At 29.4% G+C, this 21741-nt stretch overlaps 1 protein-coding gene across 1 annotated transcript in view; it reads right to left on the bottom strand.

Moving 5' to 3' along the window:
• Yip1d1 (Yip1 domain-containing 1) overlaps window positions 1-21741 on the bottom strand; it is a 586067-nt gene that overhangs the window by 123319 nt on the left and 441007 nt on the right. The window contains exon 3 of the mRNA XM_075369948.1: window positions 11114-11224. Coding sequence (XP_075226063.1) covers window positions 11114-11224 — 111 coding nt within the window. The remainder of the gene's footprint in view (window positions 1-11113; window positions 11225-21741) is intronic.

A 21741-nucleotide genomic window follows, 5' to 3' on the forward strand; every position in this document is an offset into this window, starting at 1 on the left:
GAGTTGAAAAACTGTTGAACTGTTGAAAAATTATTTAAATATAAATATACTTTATTAATACTTTGTGTATTATTCATATTTACAGTTTTGATGACTAAATATACGAATATATTGGAAACCATAAATTTTTCATGCATGAATTAGGTTTGCTTTGATATATCACCTAATATTGGAGTTTTAAAGCTATGTAACATTTCTCAAGTTTCATGTACATTGATTAATAATACGTGAAATGAGAGTAACTCGAACAATTTTAGCTTTATCCAAGCTCATTAACTGTTTCTTTACTTTCTGCTTGAAAGCACTAGTAGTAAAGATGGTGACCCCCAACAGAAATTTCTGTGTTCTGCAGTTTGTAAAGTGTGAATCTGTAATTACCGTTCAACATGCGTTCCGTTCTGATCCTCCGAGTGATGACGATTCGTTGTTGGTAAAAAAATTTGGAACCACTGGATGTATTTGTAAAGGTAAGAGACCAAAGGCAATGTCGAACGTTTAACAGAGTTTTTTTTTGCGTAGTCCTAGAAAATCCGTTAGAATGGCTAGCCAAGAATTAAAAATTCCATTGACGTCTGTATGGACGGTTTTAAGAATATTTTAACAAATGTGTCAGTATTGTTTGCGGATGTTACAAGCTCGAAGCCTACAAATTATGGTTTGTGTGCTAATTTAGCAAATGAAACGATGCACCGTGCACTTTCTTTATCGTGCCGTATTCAGCGACGAATAATAATATAATATATATATGTTTTTTTACTTAATACATGATAAACTAATGTATATGTTATAAACAGATTTTTTTTAAGTTTCTTTATAAAAATATTTCCATGAAGTCGATGAAGGTTGTTTGAAGTAGCATATTTTAAATTGTTTTCCACTGAAAGGCTTGTGAGTTATTTTATCACTGCCTCTAGATATTTTTTAACTTGATTTTGTCAAAATTCGATTAATCTTTTTATACATGAAACTTTTAAATGTGTAAAATAAATAATATTTATGGAATTTTTTGTGTACATTCTTTTGCTTGGTTATAGACTATGTAGCCGGATTGATTGGTGGAATCAAAAGAGTTATAAGCCCTTGTAAAAAAAAAAAAATAATCCATGGTAGTTTCAACTGTAACGTGCTATCGGAGAGTCAAATATTTGATAGGGAATCCAATATCGGTATACATTCAGCAAACAACGCTGGTCAGCGGCCTCGTCGTAGGGGTTGGGTGAAAGAGAATAACTGGGAAAACGGTCCAGAGAATAACGTATAGAGAGGGGAGGAGGAGAAACAGTGTGTTCGATGTTGGTCATGATGAGGTGTACAGAGGGGTAGTGTATGCATAAACATCACCCGTTGCACGCATCGCATATTGGAATTCTGTTCCAATAATAGCTTGTTATCTATAGAAATATTTTATGAATGCACATAGGTTCTGTTGGCTAACAGTCAGTAATTAGATGCAACCCTGAAAAACAAATACCGTATTGTCTTTTTTTTTTGTTTACACGTTATATAGACTTCTGTAGAACTGTATTCATAATTAATAAAATATATTACTGTAGATTGTATATATTTCGCCTAAATACAAATATAACCAGACTTTGGCTAATTTGTTTCATAGTTTTTATAAACAATACTATATATACATAAATTTTTATGGTTTAAATTTAACAAATACAACCATTCTGACCGCTCAGGGAAAGACAACCATCTTATCAAATTCGAGTCGTCACACCCCCTCCGTTCCTAGCCCTGATGGGCTTTATCGTAGATCATCTTATTAACCCTCAGATATTGATTACATATCACAGTCACAGCTAGACCTCTAACAGAATGCCACTGATGCATATGTCTTTGCAGAAATTTTCTACAGCGATTTTAACCCAGTTCTGGTCTTCGTTGTAAGCGTCTTCGAACATCTTCGCTCCTCTGTTTTACTTCGTAGCCCTCCCAACTATTTTTCTAATTTCTGAATTTGTTTTTTTGTACTTTTGAATCTTTGAGAAATATTATTCTGTTAATATTTTTATCCCTAAGTTTATTCTACATGAGAATGTTTAATTCATTAAATTATAACCAAAATTTTCAATCAAATTCATTTTCTTCAAGTGTAACATTTTTTCATGTTAAATTTAAAATTAAGTAAATAAATAAAAATATTTTTTATTGCAGATGACTGCAATGGCGGACACTTAATTTTGAGTTCATCAGACACTTAACTTGTCGATAAGTGTTTAGAACTCGATGTAGTGTTTATAACTTAATTTACGAGGTTTCTGTCATCATAGTTTATTTGTATAATGTAAAACATTTTAAGATTATTTATTTTTAGTTTCAAAAAATAAAATTAATATTAAAGTGAATTGTTTTACTTGTGCAAAATTAATTTAAGTTGACATATACATCTTTGTATTTTAAAATCATATCGATTTTATATCAATAAAGATTATATTTTTATATTTGATATTTTCTCAAATATTTAGATTTTCAAAATTTCTTCAACTATATTGATAAATTATGACGTATAACGGATTTTAAAAGGAGTTGGGTAATTCGCTTTTTAGATGGAACGTTAAAAAATTTTTAGAAATACAAACTCAATTTAGCATGCATAAAATAAAATTATCTACTGATAAAAATTATTGATTTGTTGTTTCTCGAATAATTTAAGAAGAAAAAAAAATTCTAGTGTAATTAACTTAATACTTAACTTTAGTACGACTTATTCTGGTTATCCTATTAGAAACGCTTAATAGAGTGAAGGTTAATGGTAATAAAGAAAGTATAAAAGGATTTTTTTTTTTATTATTTCATCAATTATATAAAGAAAATGTAACGTTATTTCTGAACATTTTTCAAATGGTTGAAGAAGAACTTAATAAAAGAATACTTTTTGATATATGCGTATTATAAAAGAAACCCTTCAACAATGTACATCTATAAACTCCCTAACCCCCCTCCATCTTCCTTACGTGGTTTTGACATTTTTGAACTAATACTTTTAAGTTTCAAATACCTTTTCAAGAATGAACAGTTTAGCTTTTATTTTAATAATAAATAGTTAATTAAAAGAAAAAGAAAAGTTACGGCATATTCCTTTTGTCAAATGGAGTAAATAAATTTATAATGAGTATGATAATGGAAACCAGAATTATAACAATATATATAAAGTGATATTAGTAAGAAATATAAAAAAACTAATGTGATTAGATATTTTTCGCCTGCACAGAGAATAAACAATGATTTTGTAAAGAAAATGATTAATTGGCATCTTGGGATAGGACAGCGGTGCATCTAGTTTGTGTTATTACGTGTCCCTTATGGCACATTCCTTTCCGAAAGATATAATTTTACTACAGGCTCGCGAAATATTACGCAACACAATTAATCTACTAAAATGAGAAATTTTCTTATGTCTTGAAACTAATGGGTTGGTTGGTAATGCTTGACCTTGTAGCAATGTACCAACATACAACAAGTAATCTCCCTACATTGTTGGTGGAAGGTGTACGATAAAAAGAGGTTGGTAATGCTTGACCTTCTAGCAATGTACCAATATACAACAAGTAACTTCCCTAGATTGTTGGTGGCAGGTGCACGATAAAAAGACTATCGCGCGTTTTACACAGTCTAAATGTGCACTTAATGTATTTATTCTTGAGAATTATTTTAAAGTGCCAGAAAGATTTTCGTGTAGCATTTCCTCTATTAAACGAACTCAATAAGCTCAACGATTTCACGGATAGCGTCTTGTTTTAGAGAAATCGTTACTATAGATGAATGAAAACGGTCCGGCCGGCTTACAGGTTTAAATGACGGATCTGTAGAACGTATCGGTGAATCCTTGGACTTCTTAGTGACTTATGAGGTGATTGTTCTAAGCTGTTATTGTTATTGTGTGATAAGACCATTATGACCATACCATAGCCTGGTATTGCCATATCGACCATATAGGATATAGAGACCAAAAACCTTTCTCTTAGTTGGTGTGGTATGCTGTTAATACACAAATACAGTATGTATATTGTTTATTATTACATCGATTGTAGTGACATATCGGTTGTTATGACATTTTTCTACTGAAATGCAACATTTTATCGCTTATAATGACGGACGAAAGGACTCGTCAGTAACATAGTACAATAAGTATCGTTTGTAATGACATCTGATGTAATGACATATCGAATATAGCGACCAAAAACTTGTCTCTTGGTTAGTTTGATATGCTGTTAATGCACAAATGTAGTATGTACATTGTTTATAATGGCACCGGTTGTAATGACATATAAGTTATTATGACATATTTTTCCTACTCCAATGCAACACTTTATCGTTTATAATGACGAACAAAAGTGACTCATCAACGTAGTATATATCTACATAACTATAGAAATACATTGATGGTTCCTTTTTTCTTACATATGTTCTGTAGTTCTTTATTTTAAATTCCTGTACCAGATTATTGTAAACTGTAGCAGTCACATTCAGTCGTTATTAATCTTTTGCTGTAGGCGTATCATATCGTGGGAGTGCAGTACGAATATTTTACGTATCCTGTGTAATTCATTCAATAGTGATTATTTTATGACTTCGCGAAAAACATTCACGATAGAGGAATCTGCATTTATTATTCCGCATTTTTTTTAATAATATTTTTGCTGAAATAAATAATTATTAATATTTTTAATATATATTATTATTACTGTATTAAAATACCCGTGTAGATGGCATATTAAAGTAGTAACACTAAGCTACCTAAACATCAGCCAGACCGAGTTGCTTTTTTATACTTAAAATATTATTCATTTATTTAATTCTACCGTTCACCAGTGACGTCACAACAAAGCACACGACTAAAACAGCATTTTTGTGGACGGGGTGCGACTTCACAAAAATGTTTGTTTTTTCAAATATTGTTATTGTTTATTATTATTATTTATTATTATGCTTTTACGGCCAACATGGGACCACTTAAGTCAATTTTAGTTGGATCTTTTCTGAGAAAAGCGTGTTATTTTACTCTTTCGAGCTGCCCAGTATTTCTTATCCGTTCAGATCTTGCTTTCTTTTCTTCATCCGTAAACACCCTCTTCGTTGTATTTTGTCGTTTGTCTGTCTTTTGTTTAAATCTAATGCTTTTATCTTTTAGCTTTGTAATTTTTCCAGTTTTATTCTGTAGGTCAGTCAGGGAAATTCCCAATTCTTTCATATCTTCTCTAATTTCTTTGATCCATCCTACTTCTAGCTTTTGGAACCAGAGCTTTTCAATGATATTTCTTGACAGTCTTGTTTGCGGTGTCCTTATGAGATGACCGAAGAAAGAGATTATTTTTTTTCCGCGTAGTATCAGTAACAGGCTCTATTTCTCGATAAACCACCTCATTTGGCACAATCCACCATTGGCCTTCTTTTTGGTGTTTTTTATTGATACACGTTCTGACAATTCTCCTCTCTATTTTCAGAATTTTTTCAATTCGGGTTTTCTGAGTGATTTTGAAAAGGGTCTCGCTTCCGTAGGTGACTTCTGGCTGTACTACAGTTTTATAATGTTTAAGTTTTGTTTTAGCAGAAAGGCATTTTTTGTTATATGTTGACCAAGTTAATTTTTGGGATTTAATCATTTTATTTGTCCTGTTTTGCCATGTCACTTTTTCATTTAAATTATAAGTTATTATTTCCCCTAAATATTTAAATTGTTTTACTATTTTAATTTTCTGATTGTTTACCGTAATGTGCTCTATTACCAGAGGATCTATGGCCATTAGTTCAGTTTTTTCGAAAGAGATATGAAGCCCTATCTTTTGTGCTAGGTTTTGAAGACTCATGATTTGTGTTTTGGCTTCTTGAATATTATTTGCTAAAAGAGCGAGGTCATCTGCAAATCCTAGGCAATTTAGTGTGATGGAGTTTTTCTTAGTACCCATTTTTATATTTTTGGGATTTATTTCATACCATTTTCTCATGAAAAATTCAAGGGCGCAGTTAAAAAGTAGTGGTGAGAGGCCGTCTCCTTGCCTCAATCCAGTTTTTATGTAGAAGGGTTGAGAGAGTTCACCTCTGAATTTCACTGTGGACTGGGTATTGGTTAAAGTTAATTTATCATGTTTACGAGTTTAGGGTGAAGGCCCAGGTTTCTCAGAATATTCAGCATGGATGGTCGGTGTATACAATCATAGGCCCTTTTAAAGTCGACGAAGGTGATTATTAGTTGTTTTTTCCGTCTTTTATATAAGTCCATCATAAGTTTTAGGGATATTATTTGCTCCGGGCAACCTCTCCATGGCCTAAATCCCCCTTGGTATTCCCCAAATTCTAGTTCAAGTTGGTCTTTGCATCGGTTGTATATGATTCTCGACAGGATTTTGTATGTGCTATCCAGGAGAGATATCCCTCTGTAGTTTTCAGGATTAGTTTTATCCCCTTTTTTATGTAATGGATGGATGAGGGCTGTGGTCCAGTGTTCTGGAAGTTTTTCTTCGTTCCATATTTTCACGAGGCATAGATGTAGGGAAGTTTTGACTGAATAAACTGATGAGTGTTTCCAGAGTTCTGCGAAAAGCTGTTATTGTTTAATTGTTAACAAATATGCCTAACAAAAATATGACTTTAATTAGGCAAAATCTCATGATACTGAGGGTGACTTTAACCCGTTGAAAATTTAATCTGACCAAATGTAATTGTAATCTGACCAAATTTGGTTGAAATCGGGCAGTAGTTATGGAGATATAAGGTGATTTAGAGGCTAACACCGAACACACGTACATTAACTTCTGGAAAATTTCCTTCCTGTTTTTTGCGTTCCTTAGGTGTCAAAACGTCAAGATCCGATGAAAACCGCACATAGGACTGAACTATAGCTCTGCCATGGTGCTATTAAGACGGGAAAGTAAATGAATGGAAGCGATGTAATGCATATAACGATTTTTTTTCAACCGTACACCAATCTACGTTAATAAAATAATATCTTCTGACTCTAAAATTATCTTAATTATATCTTCAACGCTCTAAATTTATCAAGGAAACAACTTTATACTTCATTTTTCAAAGTTAAGGAAGTATTGTGATTGCAAAAAATTTCGGTTTCCAGATTTCAACGCAAATATCCATTTTGACTAGTTTCGGCGTGACGTCTGTAAGTACGTTCGTATATACTTATGTCTCTCGCATAACTCAAAAAATATTAGCCGTAGTGTGTTGAAATTATGGATTTAGGACTGTTGTAACAATTTAGTTGTGCATCTCCTCTTTTGATTGCTATCAACTGAACAAAAAGTGTCCAAAAAAAGCCCAAAATCCAACAAAATTGAACTTTTGATTTTTTTTCTTAACTGCAGTAATAAGCCCTCATTGAGTGCTTTTCAACTATATATCATAAGATGTACTTATTTTCATTGGTTTCAGAGTTATAGCAAAAAAAAGGTTTAATTAATGAAATATTTGGATCTTACACGGGAAAGGCACATCGGATCGAATTATAATTTCATTTTTTTTGTTTTAACTTTTTTGTTTTTTATTTTAAATATATTGATAGAATAGTTTATGATAAATAATAATTCAATAATAACAATAAAAAACATATATATTTATATAAAAATATCAAAAGTTACTAATGAAATAAAATTTTATTTAATTTCCATTTTAAAAAAAAGATAAAAAAAATTCAAAGTTTTAATAGGCGTACAAGGAAGTCATATAATGCCCACATACGATTTTTTCAAAGTGTTTTTGACGGAAATCCTAATATCTAATAAAAAATGAAATACTTCGCAAACCAAAAACTTGTGAAGGGACACGTAGTAGGGTTTATTGGTATGCTATGGATTAGTATGCTTGTTTTTTACCGATTATTTTCTAATTCACACACCGCTTTAAAATGATTTGTTATCAGGTAGTCCTTTCTATAAGTACTACTACTTATTTAAAATAAGTACCACAATGTTGCCTAAAAAACTTTACTGATTCAATTATATACTAAAGCATTTTCTCACGTATTTCTTGCAATTATAAACGTATTTTACAAATTATTTTACGTATTTTACAATTATAAATTTTATGTTACAAATACAAAAACAGTTCTTTAATATACAGCTGCAAGCAGGCATTATACTCTTTCTGTTTTTTCCTATTATTTTTAAGAAGATAATAATTTTTTTTAGAAAATAAACACCAGTTTATCTCAAATCTTCTACTTTTGAATTTAATGCAATAAAATGACCTTAAAAAAATATGGAATTAATGCTTCCAAGTTTTTCAAAACTACATTACTTTTTTTAGTTTTTATGTTATTTTAAAATTGTTTATTTAGCAGTTGTAAATTATTTTATTTAAAATATTACTGATGAATATACCGCTTTGTTTAATACTAGAAAAATAACTGCCAACATACGGAAAGAAATTTATCAAATGCTACAAAAAAAAATTACTTCAGAAGAGCAGAGAAATCGCTCTTATAACAGCTACGCTAAAAGAATAGGAAAGTTTTCTTACGTTAACGCATTTTTCAGAACATTAAGCAGTTATCCTTTCCGTTAGACTTTTTTCAAGGGAGAGAATATCTCTTTGACTAGATTAAAGTTTATGATTTTTCTATATTTGTTGAGATTAATTATTTTTATCTTTTTTCAACCGATAAAAGGGCATATGTGACTAACAGATTGAATTGAAATTTCAGTGGTTTAGTTTTTAACACAAAATTAAAACTTTTAAATGGCAGTGACTAAAACAACAATGTTTTGTAGTTTTTCTTATATTCTAAAACAATACTGATGTAAAGGTTTATAATATTTTCTAGGTATTACAGTCAATTAGTATTTTTAAATAATTTCTTACTTTCGTTTATTTGTTTACTTGTTATATATAATAATTCCTCATTATCAACTGATGATTACTGCTTGAGATACAAAATGGTATCTAGTTTTCGATTATTAAGTAACTTTTTTGTAAACCGTTTTTGAGTATTTTTTTCTTTATCATTGTATTTAATAATGATTTATAGGAATCAATAAAAACTTTTTTTGAATGGTTTAATTTTATTGAAAATTAAAGAATTTTTATATGCTTGAATAGTTTTTTTTTTATGTTTTAATTTCTAGAATGCGGTGCGTGAGAAATAAAAGAGATCAGAAGAAGAGTTGGGGCAACCGATACAGTGACTAATGTTTTGAAGGAAAGAAGACTACATACAATCTTATGAGCTTGTTTGGAGAATGAAGGAGTATAGATGGCGTTGGTGAATGTTGGAACGGACTCCAAGAGAGAGAAGGAAACATGGACAACCTCCAATGCAGTGGATGCCTGGAGTGATGGTGGTGATGGAGAGAAGGAATCTGGAGGAGGAAAGCTGGCGGTTGGGATGTGAGAGCCAGCCTTTATAGCTGTAAACACTCGTCTAGGAAGGAAGATTAAATAATTCTACTTTTTAGAGCCTAACGTTAGCGCATTACAAAAATGATAATTCAATTTTAAAGAGATGAGCTTGTTTTATCTTAAGATATTCCTGTAAAAGTTTATTAAGAATAACGTGTTTGTCTTTTCTCAAAACTTTTAATATGTAGTAAATAATGAATAGACACAAATTTGGTTGCGTTCATTCCCTTATATTAACTGAAACAAAAACAAAAAAAAAAAACAGTATGCTTAATTACTAAAATATCAAAATGTAATTTTCCTTTCTTTTATAAAAGTGTTTTCGTCAATTTTTAAAAAGTTGCAAAGTTAGTAAATCTATAATTAGTTTATTTTATTTTCAATAACCAAAGAGTCTTTTCTTATGGTTCTTTTTTTCTACAAACAAGTTAAATGTACAACTTTCTTTTTCTTCATTTTTTTTATTATTTATTTTTCCTTTATCGAAGCTTTGAAGCTTAGGTATAGTCCATATACTGATTCTTGTTTTTACGTCTCAAACCTTACTGTTTTTTTTTTATAGCTATTATTTTTTTCTTCCAGAAAATTCTCTTTGAAAAACACTGACAATCAAATAATCATTTATGTCCTTTCTAACTCTTAGTAAAAGTGTTATATATTTATTTTACTTCATCTAACACGTTTCATCTCTTTTGACTAACACATTTCATCATTTTTACAAGCTCTACATTTTTATGTAATAAAGAGCACAAACTAAAAATTTATTTATTACAACCTAGAAGTTTTATTCGCGTATTTCAACGAGAAAAAATGAAATAAATTATATAAAAATACATCACACTTTTATGGGAATTATACTTGAAACTAGTTGATTTAGAAGCCAACATACTGACCATTAACTAATCTAGCCGGTCAGATTATATAGTTTATAAAGTAAAATGGAGGAAAATACTATTCATAGAAAATACCATTCTTTTTTTAAATTTAGTTTTGTATGAACTAGTAGTTAAAATTTGGTCAAACTGTGATTAGTAAAAACTACACTAATTATTTTCAGAATCTACTACTAAAACTAATACAAAGCGCACATCTGGAAATTCATATGATTTATTGATGCAAAAACTATTTTAATTTGTTTAAAAATTATCTTACAAAAATTAAACAAAATTTCTCATCCCTTATGATACGTTTTACTTTCAGTCTTGTATGAGTAATAATGTTGCATATAAAACCCATTATAAAAATAGATTAAAATAAATTTTACTATTATCATCTTTGAATACAATGTTTGAATAAATTAAGACGGAAAAAAATTATTAATAATATAAAACCTACTGAATTCACATTTTTTATTCTTAATTTTTTAATAATACATAACCTAACAAGTTACAAAATTATGTCGTGAAAAACCATCTTTTGATAGTTCATTACGAAACTAAAAAACATTAGAGTAACTCGTTAAAAAGTTTGTAGAGCAATTTATTTTACACATAAAATATTATAAAGGATTTTAAGACACAAAAAGCATGAATAAAAGCATTAAGCACAAAAAGCATTAAGACACAATAAAAGCATTAATAAAATTGTATTCCAAACAAGTTATTAGATTTTAATTACAATTATTATTTAATCTCCTTTAAAAAAATAATATATAACATTGTTAAAAATAAGCATTCAAAATCGAGATCAAAATATTTTATTAAATTAATGTAACTAAGAAAAAAAAGTGTAATTAAAATTAAATATATATTCTTACCAAAAGCAAAAATCCTCCAAAGGCAAAGCAAAATACTAATGGACCAGCCATATCAGTGTCCTGCAGAATACTTGCATCAGTGGTACGGAACGGATTCAAGACTGACAAGGTCTGCAAATAAAATAAAAAAATAACCATGAAACAACAATTAGAAGGTCAGTTAAAAATTCTGAAAGAATGTTACTAGGTTCTTACACATAAGCAGATTCTAATTTTTAATATTCACAAGGATTACTTAATATTAATACAAAAAAATAAAATGCAATTTCATAGTTACTTAAAAGTAATATTTTTATGAATCAAATATGATGTCTCATGCTGTCTATAAATGTATAATTATTTTTCCTTAATACATCATGATTTAAACTAACTTATAATAAAAATAATTGAACTTTTTAAATATTCAGAAAGTAGTCTGCGAGTAATAATGAGTCTAGGAACTTTTGAACCATGCATTTACTCGCGTACGACGCCGCTTCGCGTAAGACACGTAACTGAAAAATAATAGTGGTCGTTTTTGAGAAAAAATTAACGCATAAAATTTTTAATTGATTTCTATTTAATTTTTCTACAATAAAAATTAAATACTAAAATATTTATTTCAAAACGTGTACGTTGCAATCTATTCAACTAATGAAAAATAAGCAACTCCTCCCACGGCCAAATGAGATGAGGATGATATAACGATATATATATGACATATATAAACGATTTGAAGTCTTGTGTAGATTCTAACCGACCAATCGTGAGACGTATGGTTAACAAAACCTCAGACAGTATCCACTTCTACATATCCTTATACAGATATTATACAGATTTATACATATATTATACAGATTTGAATACTACATACCGGTGTTCTTTGGTAGTTGGGTTTCAATTAACCACAACATCTCAGAAATGGTCAGTCTGAGACTGTACACGACTACACATCATTTACATTCATCCTCTGATTAATATCTTACTATTCCGAAGGCTAAACAGACAAACAATAGAAAAGATACGGTATCCATTATCTAGTATTCAATTCCGTTTAAAACAAACTAGTTTTAACTAGGATCCGAACCTCAGAACTTTCGACTTCAAAAATCAGTTGATAAACAACGGATTTACAACGACGAATTAACCATTAGACAAGCCCTGGGGGCTAAATAATATAATATGTACTTAAATACTGTCATTAAATGCCATACTGTATGCATACAACGATTTAACCATGCTCGAATTCCTTTAAAATACCGTATTTAAAGTTCGCTCGCGATTTATGAGTCTTTTAATTGCTCACGTAGTCTTGAATGTAAGAAAACAACTGCTTCTCTACTTAAGAAAGCATGCATAATGTTCTTCTACTTTTACTTTTATCCATAGTTTTACGTTTTTTTTCCTCCAATTTCTTATACAAGATTCCGTAATACCATATTTAAGGCCTGATTTTCACTGATTTTCTCAGATATGCGAATTTCTTTTAATTTTTTGCGACCGTAAATGAACGCAAATGTTTTACAAAAATCATTTATACTAGCTAGTTAAAGAACAAACTTGAAAAACTTAGTGTAAGTATAAACTGAACACACAATTTACCTTCAGTCACTAAACTGTTAAGCGTTTAGCTGAGACAACTTGTGTCCTATAAAAAATACACAATGATGAATAAATAATAAATAACCGGAAATACTAAAATAAATAAAAAATGCTTATGACAGTTATTTATTTATAAACAGGCAATTACCAAATAGCCTACATAACGAATATAACCAAACATTAATTTACTGATGTGAGACCCACCGGTCAAGCGGTTAACTTGTCATCAGCTGATTTTGAAATCGAGAGTTCTAAGGTTCAAATCCTAGTAAAGGGAGTTATTTTTATACGGATTTAGATACTAGATTGTGGATACCGGTGTTTTTTGGAAGTTGGGTTTCAATTAACCACACATTTCAGGAATGGTTGACCTGAGACTGTACAAGACTACAGTTCATTTGCATTCATACGTATCATCCTCATTCATCCTCTGATGTAATACCTTACGGTGGTTCTAGACCGTTCTAGAGGCCTAAACAGGAAAAAATAGTTACTGATGTGAAATCAAAAGTAATTAAAATACACGATACGATTTGTTGATGTGTTAATACTGCATGTAGGATATTATACCACAATATATAGTACAATGGTAGTTACAGATATTGAACCCTCATTTGGAAATCCCGGCATATTACGCGCATCCATAAATCTCTGTTTTTTTTTAAGAATAAAGGAGTGCGTCGTACGCGAGTAAAAATGGTAACATAGGAAAATGACATTTTCTATGCAGCAATAAAAAAAAATGTGTTACTCAATAATGAAAATAGAATAACGCAGCTAGCTCTCCTATAAAAACATTTTTTAACAATTTTTGCTGAAACCTTTATATCACATTCATTTTTGAGTCTGTCTCTCTGTTGTTTTCCTCTTCATTAATATCTCTTTTCTTCTACTCCTATCTTTATTTTACTGTTCTCAGTAAAATAAAAGATATTTTCAGCAAAAGATATTTTCATGTACTCATCATGTCACTTAATCTTTGTTCTTTCTTTCGTTATTAATAATTTTTCCTTGTATAAAAAAATAAATAAATAAAATTTCATAATATTCGTATTTTATGCCAATTTATTTTTTATATATTTTTTAATTTTTTAACTATTGCAAAAAAAATTACACTTCCATTATTTTTTCTCAGGTCAAGTAAAAAAAAATTCATAAATAAAAGTAAGAACGTTACGCAAAGAATTTTTTTTAGAAAAAAATATTTTGGGTTATATTCAATCAATTTTTTTGTTAATTTTTTAAAGTACTTTTAAACTTTAAATTCATCGGTCCCATATAACTTAGGCTATATTTAACCTAGTTTTAAAAATATTTTTAAAAGTATTATATCAATTTAAGAGTAATATTCAAGGTTATTATGATTATAAAATAAATCTTTTAAAAGAATTTCTATTTCTTATAAATACATTTATTAAATATATATTTCTATAAATTGTAAAAATAACATATTTTTTCGTTTTTATTTAAAAAAGAAAATTTTCATAATAGTAAAGGATTTCTTTCGTAGACCCGTTGTAAAGCTCTCAATACACTTTTTTTTTATTTTACCTATTTTTGTTAAGAGCATATGAAACTTTCGATTTTATCTTATTTTTTTTATTATTAATACAAGAGATGACCTTTTCGGACACAGAAGGAAGAATATATATTTCTGACGAAATATTCAAAATAAATTTGATTTGGTTTTCCGGGTGTCATAAAGTGTTAGTCTCAAACTATCCTGAACGTTAACAATCGAGTCAAAACTTCCCCAATCATACTTTAACACACATTTTCCAGTGGACGGGATAAAATCCCATCCACTGTTGAGATCTAAGTAAAAATACATTTTAACATAGCAAACAAGTACATAGCTTTGTACAAGAAAATGAAAATAAACAAAGTATGTACTCCAAATCAATAAATCTTCACAAGACAGAAGGATACCATTTAAATCAATTGTTCAATAAATAAATGTGACTTATATAAAAGTAAATTAAATTTTATATCCATTTAGATTACTATTAAATGAAGATTTTAGTCGACATGATTCCATTTTCTATAAGCTGGCATTTAAGATGTTTACACAATAGAAATTAACATTAAAAAAAGAATTAATTAGTTTATTAATTTAATAAAAGTCGTAATAAATGTTTGATGAATGTCTATAAAAAGGCTAATTAATTTTCTTATCTGTACATTCTACGGAGGTTGCTTTCTTATAGGTATAGGATCAGAGAAAGAATTAATTCAGTTTAAAGGGAGGAAGGAGGTTGTTGGAGTAAGAAGGAAGAAGTGAGAAGAAGATATGAAAGGAAAAGCAAAAAAGAAAAAGAAAGAGATAGGCTATTGAATGTGAGTGATGCGAGAGGACATAATGGTAAATCAATAGGAAACATATTACGGATAGGAGTGGATCATTATAACATGACGTTTAGACGATGACGAGAGAATACCAGGCAGGCAACCCAAGCAAAAGCACAGTGTGATTAATGCAGGATGTCAGCCTTTCTAAATCAATGCCCCCGGATAACGAGAGGACCATGAATTTTCATGCAAGACTCGCTGCAATCTTCATTTTCATTTTAAACCCGCTTCTACACAGAGTCAACAACACTCTTCCGTGACCTGAACTGATTTTCTATCTCTTTCTCCCAGAAAATTTTAAATACAAATTTATATTCCATATAAGATAACACAAACAGTAACTTTTACCTTTATAAGTTACGTTCAGTGTCTCGTTTTTTTTTTTTTTGAATAAACGAATATAATATTTTGTTAAAATATCTTTATTTAAAATAATATTTTTTTATGTATCAAATACATCAACATAACTGAATAAGTATTTAGAGGATAAACAATTAATAATCTTATCTTATGGACTTAACAAAGCTTAACAAAAGAATGGTAAGAAGAATCCTAATCACATTTTTAATTGATAACTATTAATCGTGAAAAATCAAAATCAAAATTCTCTGAAGGCTTTTAACCGAAGAAGTTTGTATAAGAATATTATGAATATGCAGGTATGTTACGTAGTAGACCGATTTTAAGAGTACATCATAGGAACATATTATTTACATAATATGTTTACGTAAAACTAATACAATAATGTAATATTGAAGATTAGTTTATTACTTGCATTTTTTTTAAATCTTAACACATGCTTGAAGAAAAATTAAACATGCAAATGCTAATATTAAAAGGTTAAAACCATCGAAAAAGGTTATTGAATAAATTCGAAAACTTGAAAACTCAAAAAAAAAAAAATTATTTATTATTATTTGTATATACTGAGAAATAAGTGCATTAAAAAGAAATCTGAATACATAAATTAGGTAGTTGAAAAATAATGATATCAAAGAATGAATATAATTAAATAAGAAATACATTTCAAACATTACAGAATGTTTTTTTCATGGTTTAATTAAACAAAAATAATTGTTAACAAAGTACAGAGTGTACCCCATATAAAACACAACCCAACCTTATATTGGTAGGTACTGAAATAATAAAAAAGGCATGTAAATTTAATTTTTATTATTACCATCCATTTAGAGTAAATGTTGGAAGTGGCCGCCATCTTCTTGAATACAAGCTTCAATTCTTTTTACAGCGTTTCTTGCAACTTTTTTCAAAGTTTGTGGCTGGATATTTAATACAGCTTGTTCAATATTGACTTTCAATTGTTCAAGTGTTTGTGGTTTGTTCCTGTAGGATTTTTCTTTGAGGTAACCCCATAGAAAAAAATCCGCCGCAGTCAAATCTGGAGATCTGGTGGCCACAAGCCTCGACCGATAACACGATTATCAAAGAATTCCTCAAAGAAATCAGAAGTTGAACCTGCGTAGTGCGATGTCGCACCGTCATGTTGTAGCCAGCAGTGTCTGTCTTCCCCTTCCAAGAGTGCGATGAACTGAAATAAAATATCCTGATATCGTTCTGCATTAATGGTATACTCGAAAAAAATAGGACCGATTATTTTCTTCCGCGATATCGCGCACCACACGCCTAACTTCTGCGGGTGTAATTCTTTTTCGTGATAAACGTGGGGATTTTCAGCGCTCCAAATTCTACTGTTTTGGCTGTTTACGTAGACGTCCAAATGAAACCGTGCTTCATCTGTGAAAACTAACGAATCCATAACATTAATTCCCTCGCGCAGAAATCGACGGAACCGTTGACAATATTGTAGCCGTTTTTCTTTGTCGAGCTCAAGAAGTCGATGAACCGTTTGAATGCGACAAGGTCGTAATCGTAATCTTTTGGTCGCCCGATGAACGGTTGATTTAGACAAATTAATTTCAGCAGACAAACGTCCGATCGATTTATTTGGCGAGGCGAGTAATCGGTGTTTGATTTTCAGCGACTCTATCTGTATTCAACACCGACGCAGATCTTTTGCGTTCCTTGTTATTAACAGAACCGGTCTCTCTAAATTTTGCAACTAACCTTAATACTGATGTTTTGTTAGGAGCCGGTTTATCTGGGTAATTATGGCGAAACAAATCTTGCACTGCGCCCGCTGATTTCGTACTGAAGTACGACTCAAAAATGAAATCACGTTCATTTAGCGAAAACACCATCTTGTCTCTAGCAATACAGTGAACGTTATGATTGCATTGTTATTACTATCGGTAGTGTTCTACTGCGTCGCCGCGATGTTCAGATGTTGGACGAGTCCATTTTAGTACCGAGTAGGGGAGTAAGCTTGACTTTTGAAATTTCATGGATGAGTGATTGATGGGTTGGTTTTATATGGGACACTCTGTAGATGAGCGATGGAGTAATCTACTAATTCAGACGTGCGTATTTTTCAAAACGTCGACTCCCTCTAGAAGGCCCTTCGATGTTTCTATCAAAATTTCCCGAAAAACGTTCCCCATAATTTTTAATGGAGAACCCGGATCAGTTCTCATAACCCGGCTTATTGTTCTCAATAACAATAACCCGGAGAGCGAATACTCTGATTTCACCCGAACTGAATTGGTAGATTACTCGGCGTAAAATACGAAGTATTGTTTTTTCTTTGTTTTTTTTTTTATATAACCTCCGGGACCACCGTTAGGTATTACTTCAGAGAATGAGATTAATGGCAATTTTCCTAGCGAGTAAAAATGCCATGCCTGACCGGGATTCCAGATAAAAGTCTGAAACGCTACTACTCGCGCCACGGAGTCCGGCACGGCCATGTTTAAAAAATCAAATCAAAATGTGTAAAATTAAATTAGAAAATATCACGGCTACTAAACAGAATGTCATACTTTAATCGTCAACATTTATTTTTATTTCTATAAACAGAAGTCAAAAACTTTGTTTTGAAGTATTGTTTATTTACTTATTTAATTATAATTATCCTTTATTATATATATTCTTTTTATGTATTTAATTTTCCTATTTTTTCTAACTATCGAATTGGTCATCTAGTTTATAATTTTTTAAATTTTGTTAAACGGATTTTGAGCTATTTATAATTTTAAAATTTGGGTCTTTAATTCAAAGAAAGGGCTACACTGAACGGTTACTAAAATAGATTGGGACGTAAGAAAACGGAAAAAAAAAATCGCTTACATATTCAAATTCAGTTAATTACAACTGGAATTCAAAACCTTTTCCTTTCAGTCGGTAAAATTTGTATTACTGTATTTATCGTAATACATTTTTAATAACCGAACGGTAATGAAAAAAAAAATTCATTCATCTTATGAAACTTATAAAAATATTTATTAAAAAAAAAAGTCGAATGCCATATTAAACGTAAATAAAGAGCTAATTAAATGGCTAATGTTGTCGCTAATTATATAATTTATTTAATGAAAATCACAGTATAAGTTAAAACTTCAATTAACAAAGTTTTACAAGATATTCTAATTTTAATTAAATGTTGCAAAAAATGAATTATTTACAACGAAAATTTACTTTTCAGTAGTATTTTAGCACTAATAAAGTTAAAGATTAGATGAGAAACGGATCTATTTTCAATCGGTTTAGCCTCCTCGAATTAATTATTAAATTTGATTAAAGTTTAGCTAGATTAAAGTTTTCATACTTCAATCCAAGATATACAAGAAATCACTTACGTAACTTAAAATACTAAACAAGTTGTACTAAGTTTGATTAAACTGCAAACATATAAAGTATTTAATTATATTATAAAAGAATATTTAAATAAGTTATTTTTAAAATAGAAGAAACTATCAGTTAAATACTCGTAAACTAAAAAAACAGTTAAGAAAGCAACTGATATAGGACGTTCTAATATCGTTAAAATACAAGTGAGTTAAATCTATAAAAGATATACAGATTTTTTTTTTTGAAATTTAAAAAAATAAAAACTAATTTTAAAAATAAAAAAAAGGTTGGGAAATAATAATTTTCCTCTTTTATAGAATATGATTTTAGAAATTGGACTCCACTAAAAACACCAAATCCTTATTTTTTTCTCCGTTGACTTCAAAATTTAAAAATTTAAATAATATACATAGTAAGAATTTTTTTACTTTTAGTGCGGGGTTCTTTCTTTAAGAACGATTACATTTTTGAGGAGTTTACTTGAAATTTGTTAGAGTTATTTTAATTTGAAGTACGAAAGATCTATTACAAGGAGCTGCAGTAAGATAAAAGGCCGCTTGCACTAAAAGTAAAAATTAATATCTTACGCATTAATTAAAAATAATAAAAGGAAGCACAGAAATTACCTATATAGAAATTAAAAAACTAAAGCTGTCTGAAATGTAACAGTATTTATTATTATTTTTACGTTATATTCTCCTATTACGTTTTCCTTAAAATTTCACGTGAAAATAATTTCAATATCGAAATGATACGAGCTAGATATAATTAAGTTAAAATTCAACATTTAAATGAATGAATCAAAGAAAAGTTACGTATACAATTGAATTTTTGTTTGAAAAGCAATTTCCTACTTAAATTATCTACAAATCACTTGCAGGGGACTTCCATTATATCAACTTCCTTAAAAAAAAAAAATACACTATAATAAAAATTTAACAATTTGATTGATAGTAAGCCATCAACGTATACAAAAAAAACACCATACAGGAGGACTGAGAATACATTAAAAATTAATTGTAATAAGTAAAATTTGTTTCTTTTAAGCTATATTAATCACTGCCTTCAGGAAAGAAAACTAATTTTGTATACATCAAATACTGAAATGTGGACAGTTGGTAGGTAAAGAAGAAAATAATAAAAAAGAATAGTCATTTGAAATGCGGTATTAGTGAAAATCTTAAAATTCTGAGGATTTATGAAGTTTGAAACAAGATATCATAAGAGGATAAGAGAGACGAGAAATTTTTTATTAATTCTTGTAAAGAGAGAATGGATCATATTTTACGACATATTGGTTTAGTTGACTCGTTAACACAGGGTACGTACACGATAAAAATGGTACAGGAAGGGACAAATTGGATTATACAAAATAGAAGTTATTTTAAAGTTTGAACATTCATAAAAAATCGTATGAATAACATATGACGGATGAAAAATAAATCAGTTTACGATTTACTTCCTAGACTCATAATATATCTAACAACATCATATATTTCTTCTAGCAGGTATTACAAACGTATGGAACTAAGGGGCATCAATTTATTAATTAATGTGAGCTACTGATTCAATTGAAGTCGTAGGAAATTGTTTATATGACATTTTACGGTCATATGTATAATTAAAGATGTTTTGTTGAAAGATATACAGGAACAAATGAGCCATTCGTTAAATTTAGCTTTGCTCAGATTATAAAATATTTTAAGTATCTTACATAATTTTAAGCAATCTTACAGCTAAGGTAATTTTATAATAATATTTTCAGAGTTAAAAAAAGTTATAACAAGAATTAACGAGAAACACGAATGATGTCATAAAAATAATAATTATAATCTTTTTATTTCTTTTTTTTGTTATAAAATATGTTTAAAGATACATATTTACAAGGCATTATTAATTCTCTTTAGTGCCGTTTCACATACAGAGTACCGATGTTATATATTAACCCCCGAGAGAAATGGTGACGATGTTTGTGAGTTTTAAACAGTATGGGTAAAAGATTGTAGAGAAGAACAAAATGTAACTTAAGAGAAAAAGGAGGAAGTAGAGAGAAAACTGTCACTGAAAGAATGAGAGGGGGAATGAGAAAGAGAGAGAAAGTAAATCCTTTCTTTAACAACCACAACTTCCCATTTAATATAAAGTAACATTACATTTTAAACAAAGTAGCTCATCTTTAAAAATAAAAATTACATTTAAGTGTCTCGTAAATATCTTTGTTATTATTATTAATATTACTTATTTATTTTACTTTACTAAAATAGAAAGAAATATTTACTCAACGACCTTAGAACAAAATAATAAAATCTATAAAATTACAAGAACAGCAGATTATAAGCACGCAACTTGCTGGTTGGAGAATGACAGAACCTTTTCTGAAATATTGGCCGACATATTTTAGACCTTATTAAAATTATGGAAAAACATTTAATTTTTATCTTATTTAACTAAAGTTTAAAGACTTCTTTGTTTTATTTTAAGAGTTCGTAATGCTTATTATTAATTTAATTTCAAATTATTAAAAATCCCTTGAGATTGTTCAAGAAATTTCAGTCAAAAATTACTTATATGTTTTTAATCATGAAATTAAACTTTAATTAGAATTTACACTCTAATAATTAGGAGTAATTTGGTAGTTAAAATAAACTAACAAAAAGAAAAAGCAAAGAGTAACGGGATTTAACGTAGTGATCAATATAAAAATAAATATAATTCTTCAGTTTAGAAAGAGTAAATACACAGATAAGCAAGAGAAGAGCATTCTGGCTGGAGTGTTGAAGTTGTGTTGGCACTGCTAGCGGGGATAGTGTACCGCGACCAGGATGTCATAGGTAGCAAGAAGCCTACCACTTTTTTGCACTCGTGCTATTAATTTTTCAGCGCCGTTTGTTTACAAGTTTTAATCGTATTCAGTCCGATTAAAGTCCTGCGACGAAGAGTACTATATTAATAAAATATTAGAAGATTACACTTAACAGCACAGAAAAAAACCG

Source organism: Lycorma delicatula, chromosome 6 (genome assembly GCF_047948215.1).
Source record: "Lycorma delicatula isolate Av1 chromosome 6, ASM4794821v1, whole genome shotgun sequence".
Classification (NCBI taxonomy): domain Eukaryota; kingdom Metazoa; phylum Arthropoda; class Insecta; order Hemiptera; family Fulgoridae; genus Lycorma; species Lycorma delicatula.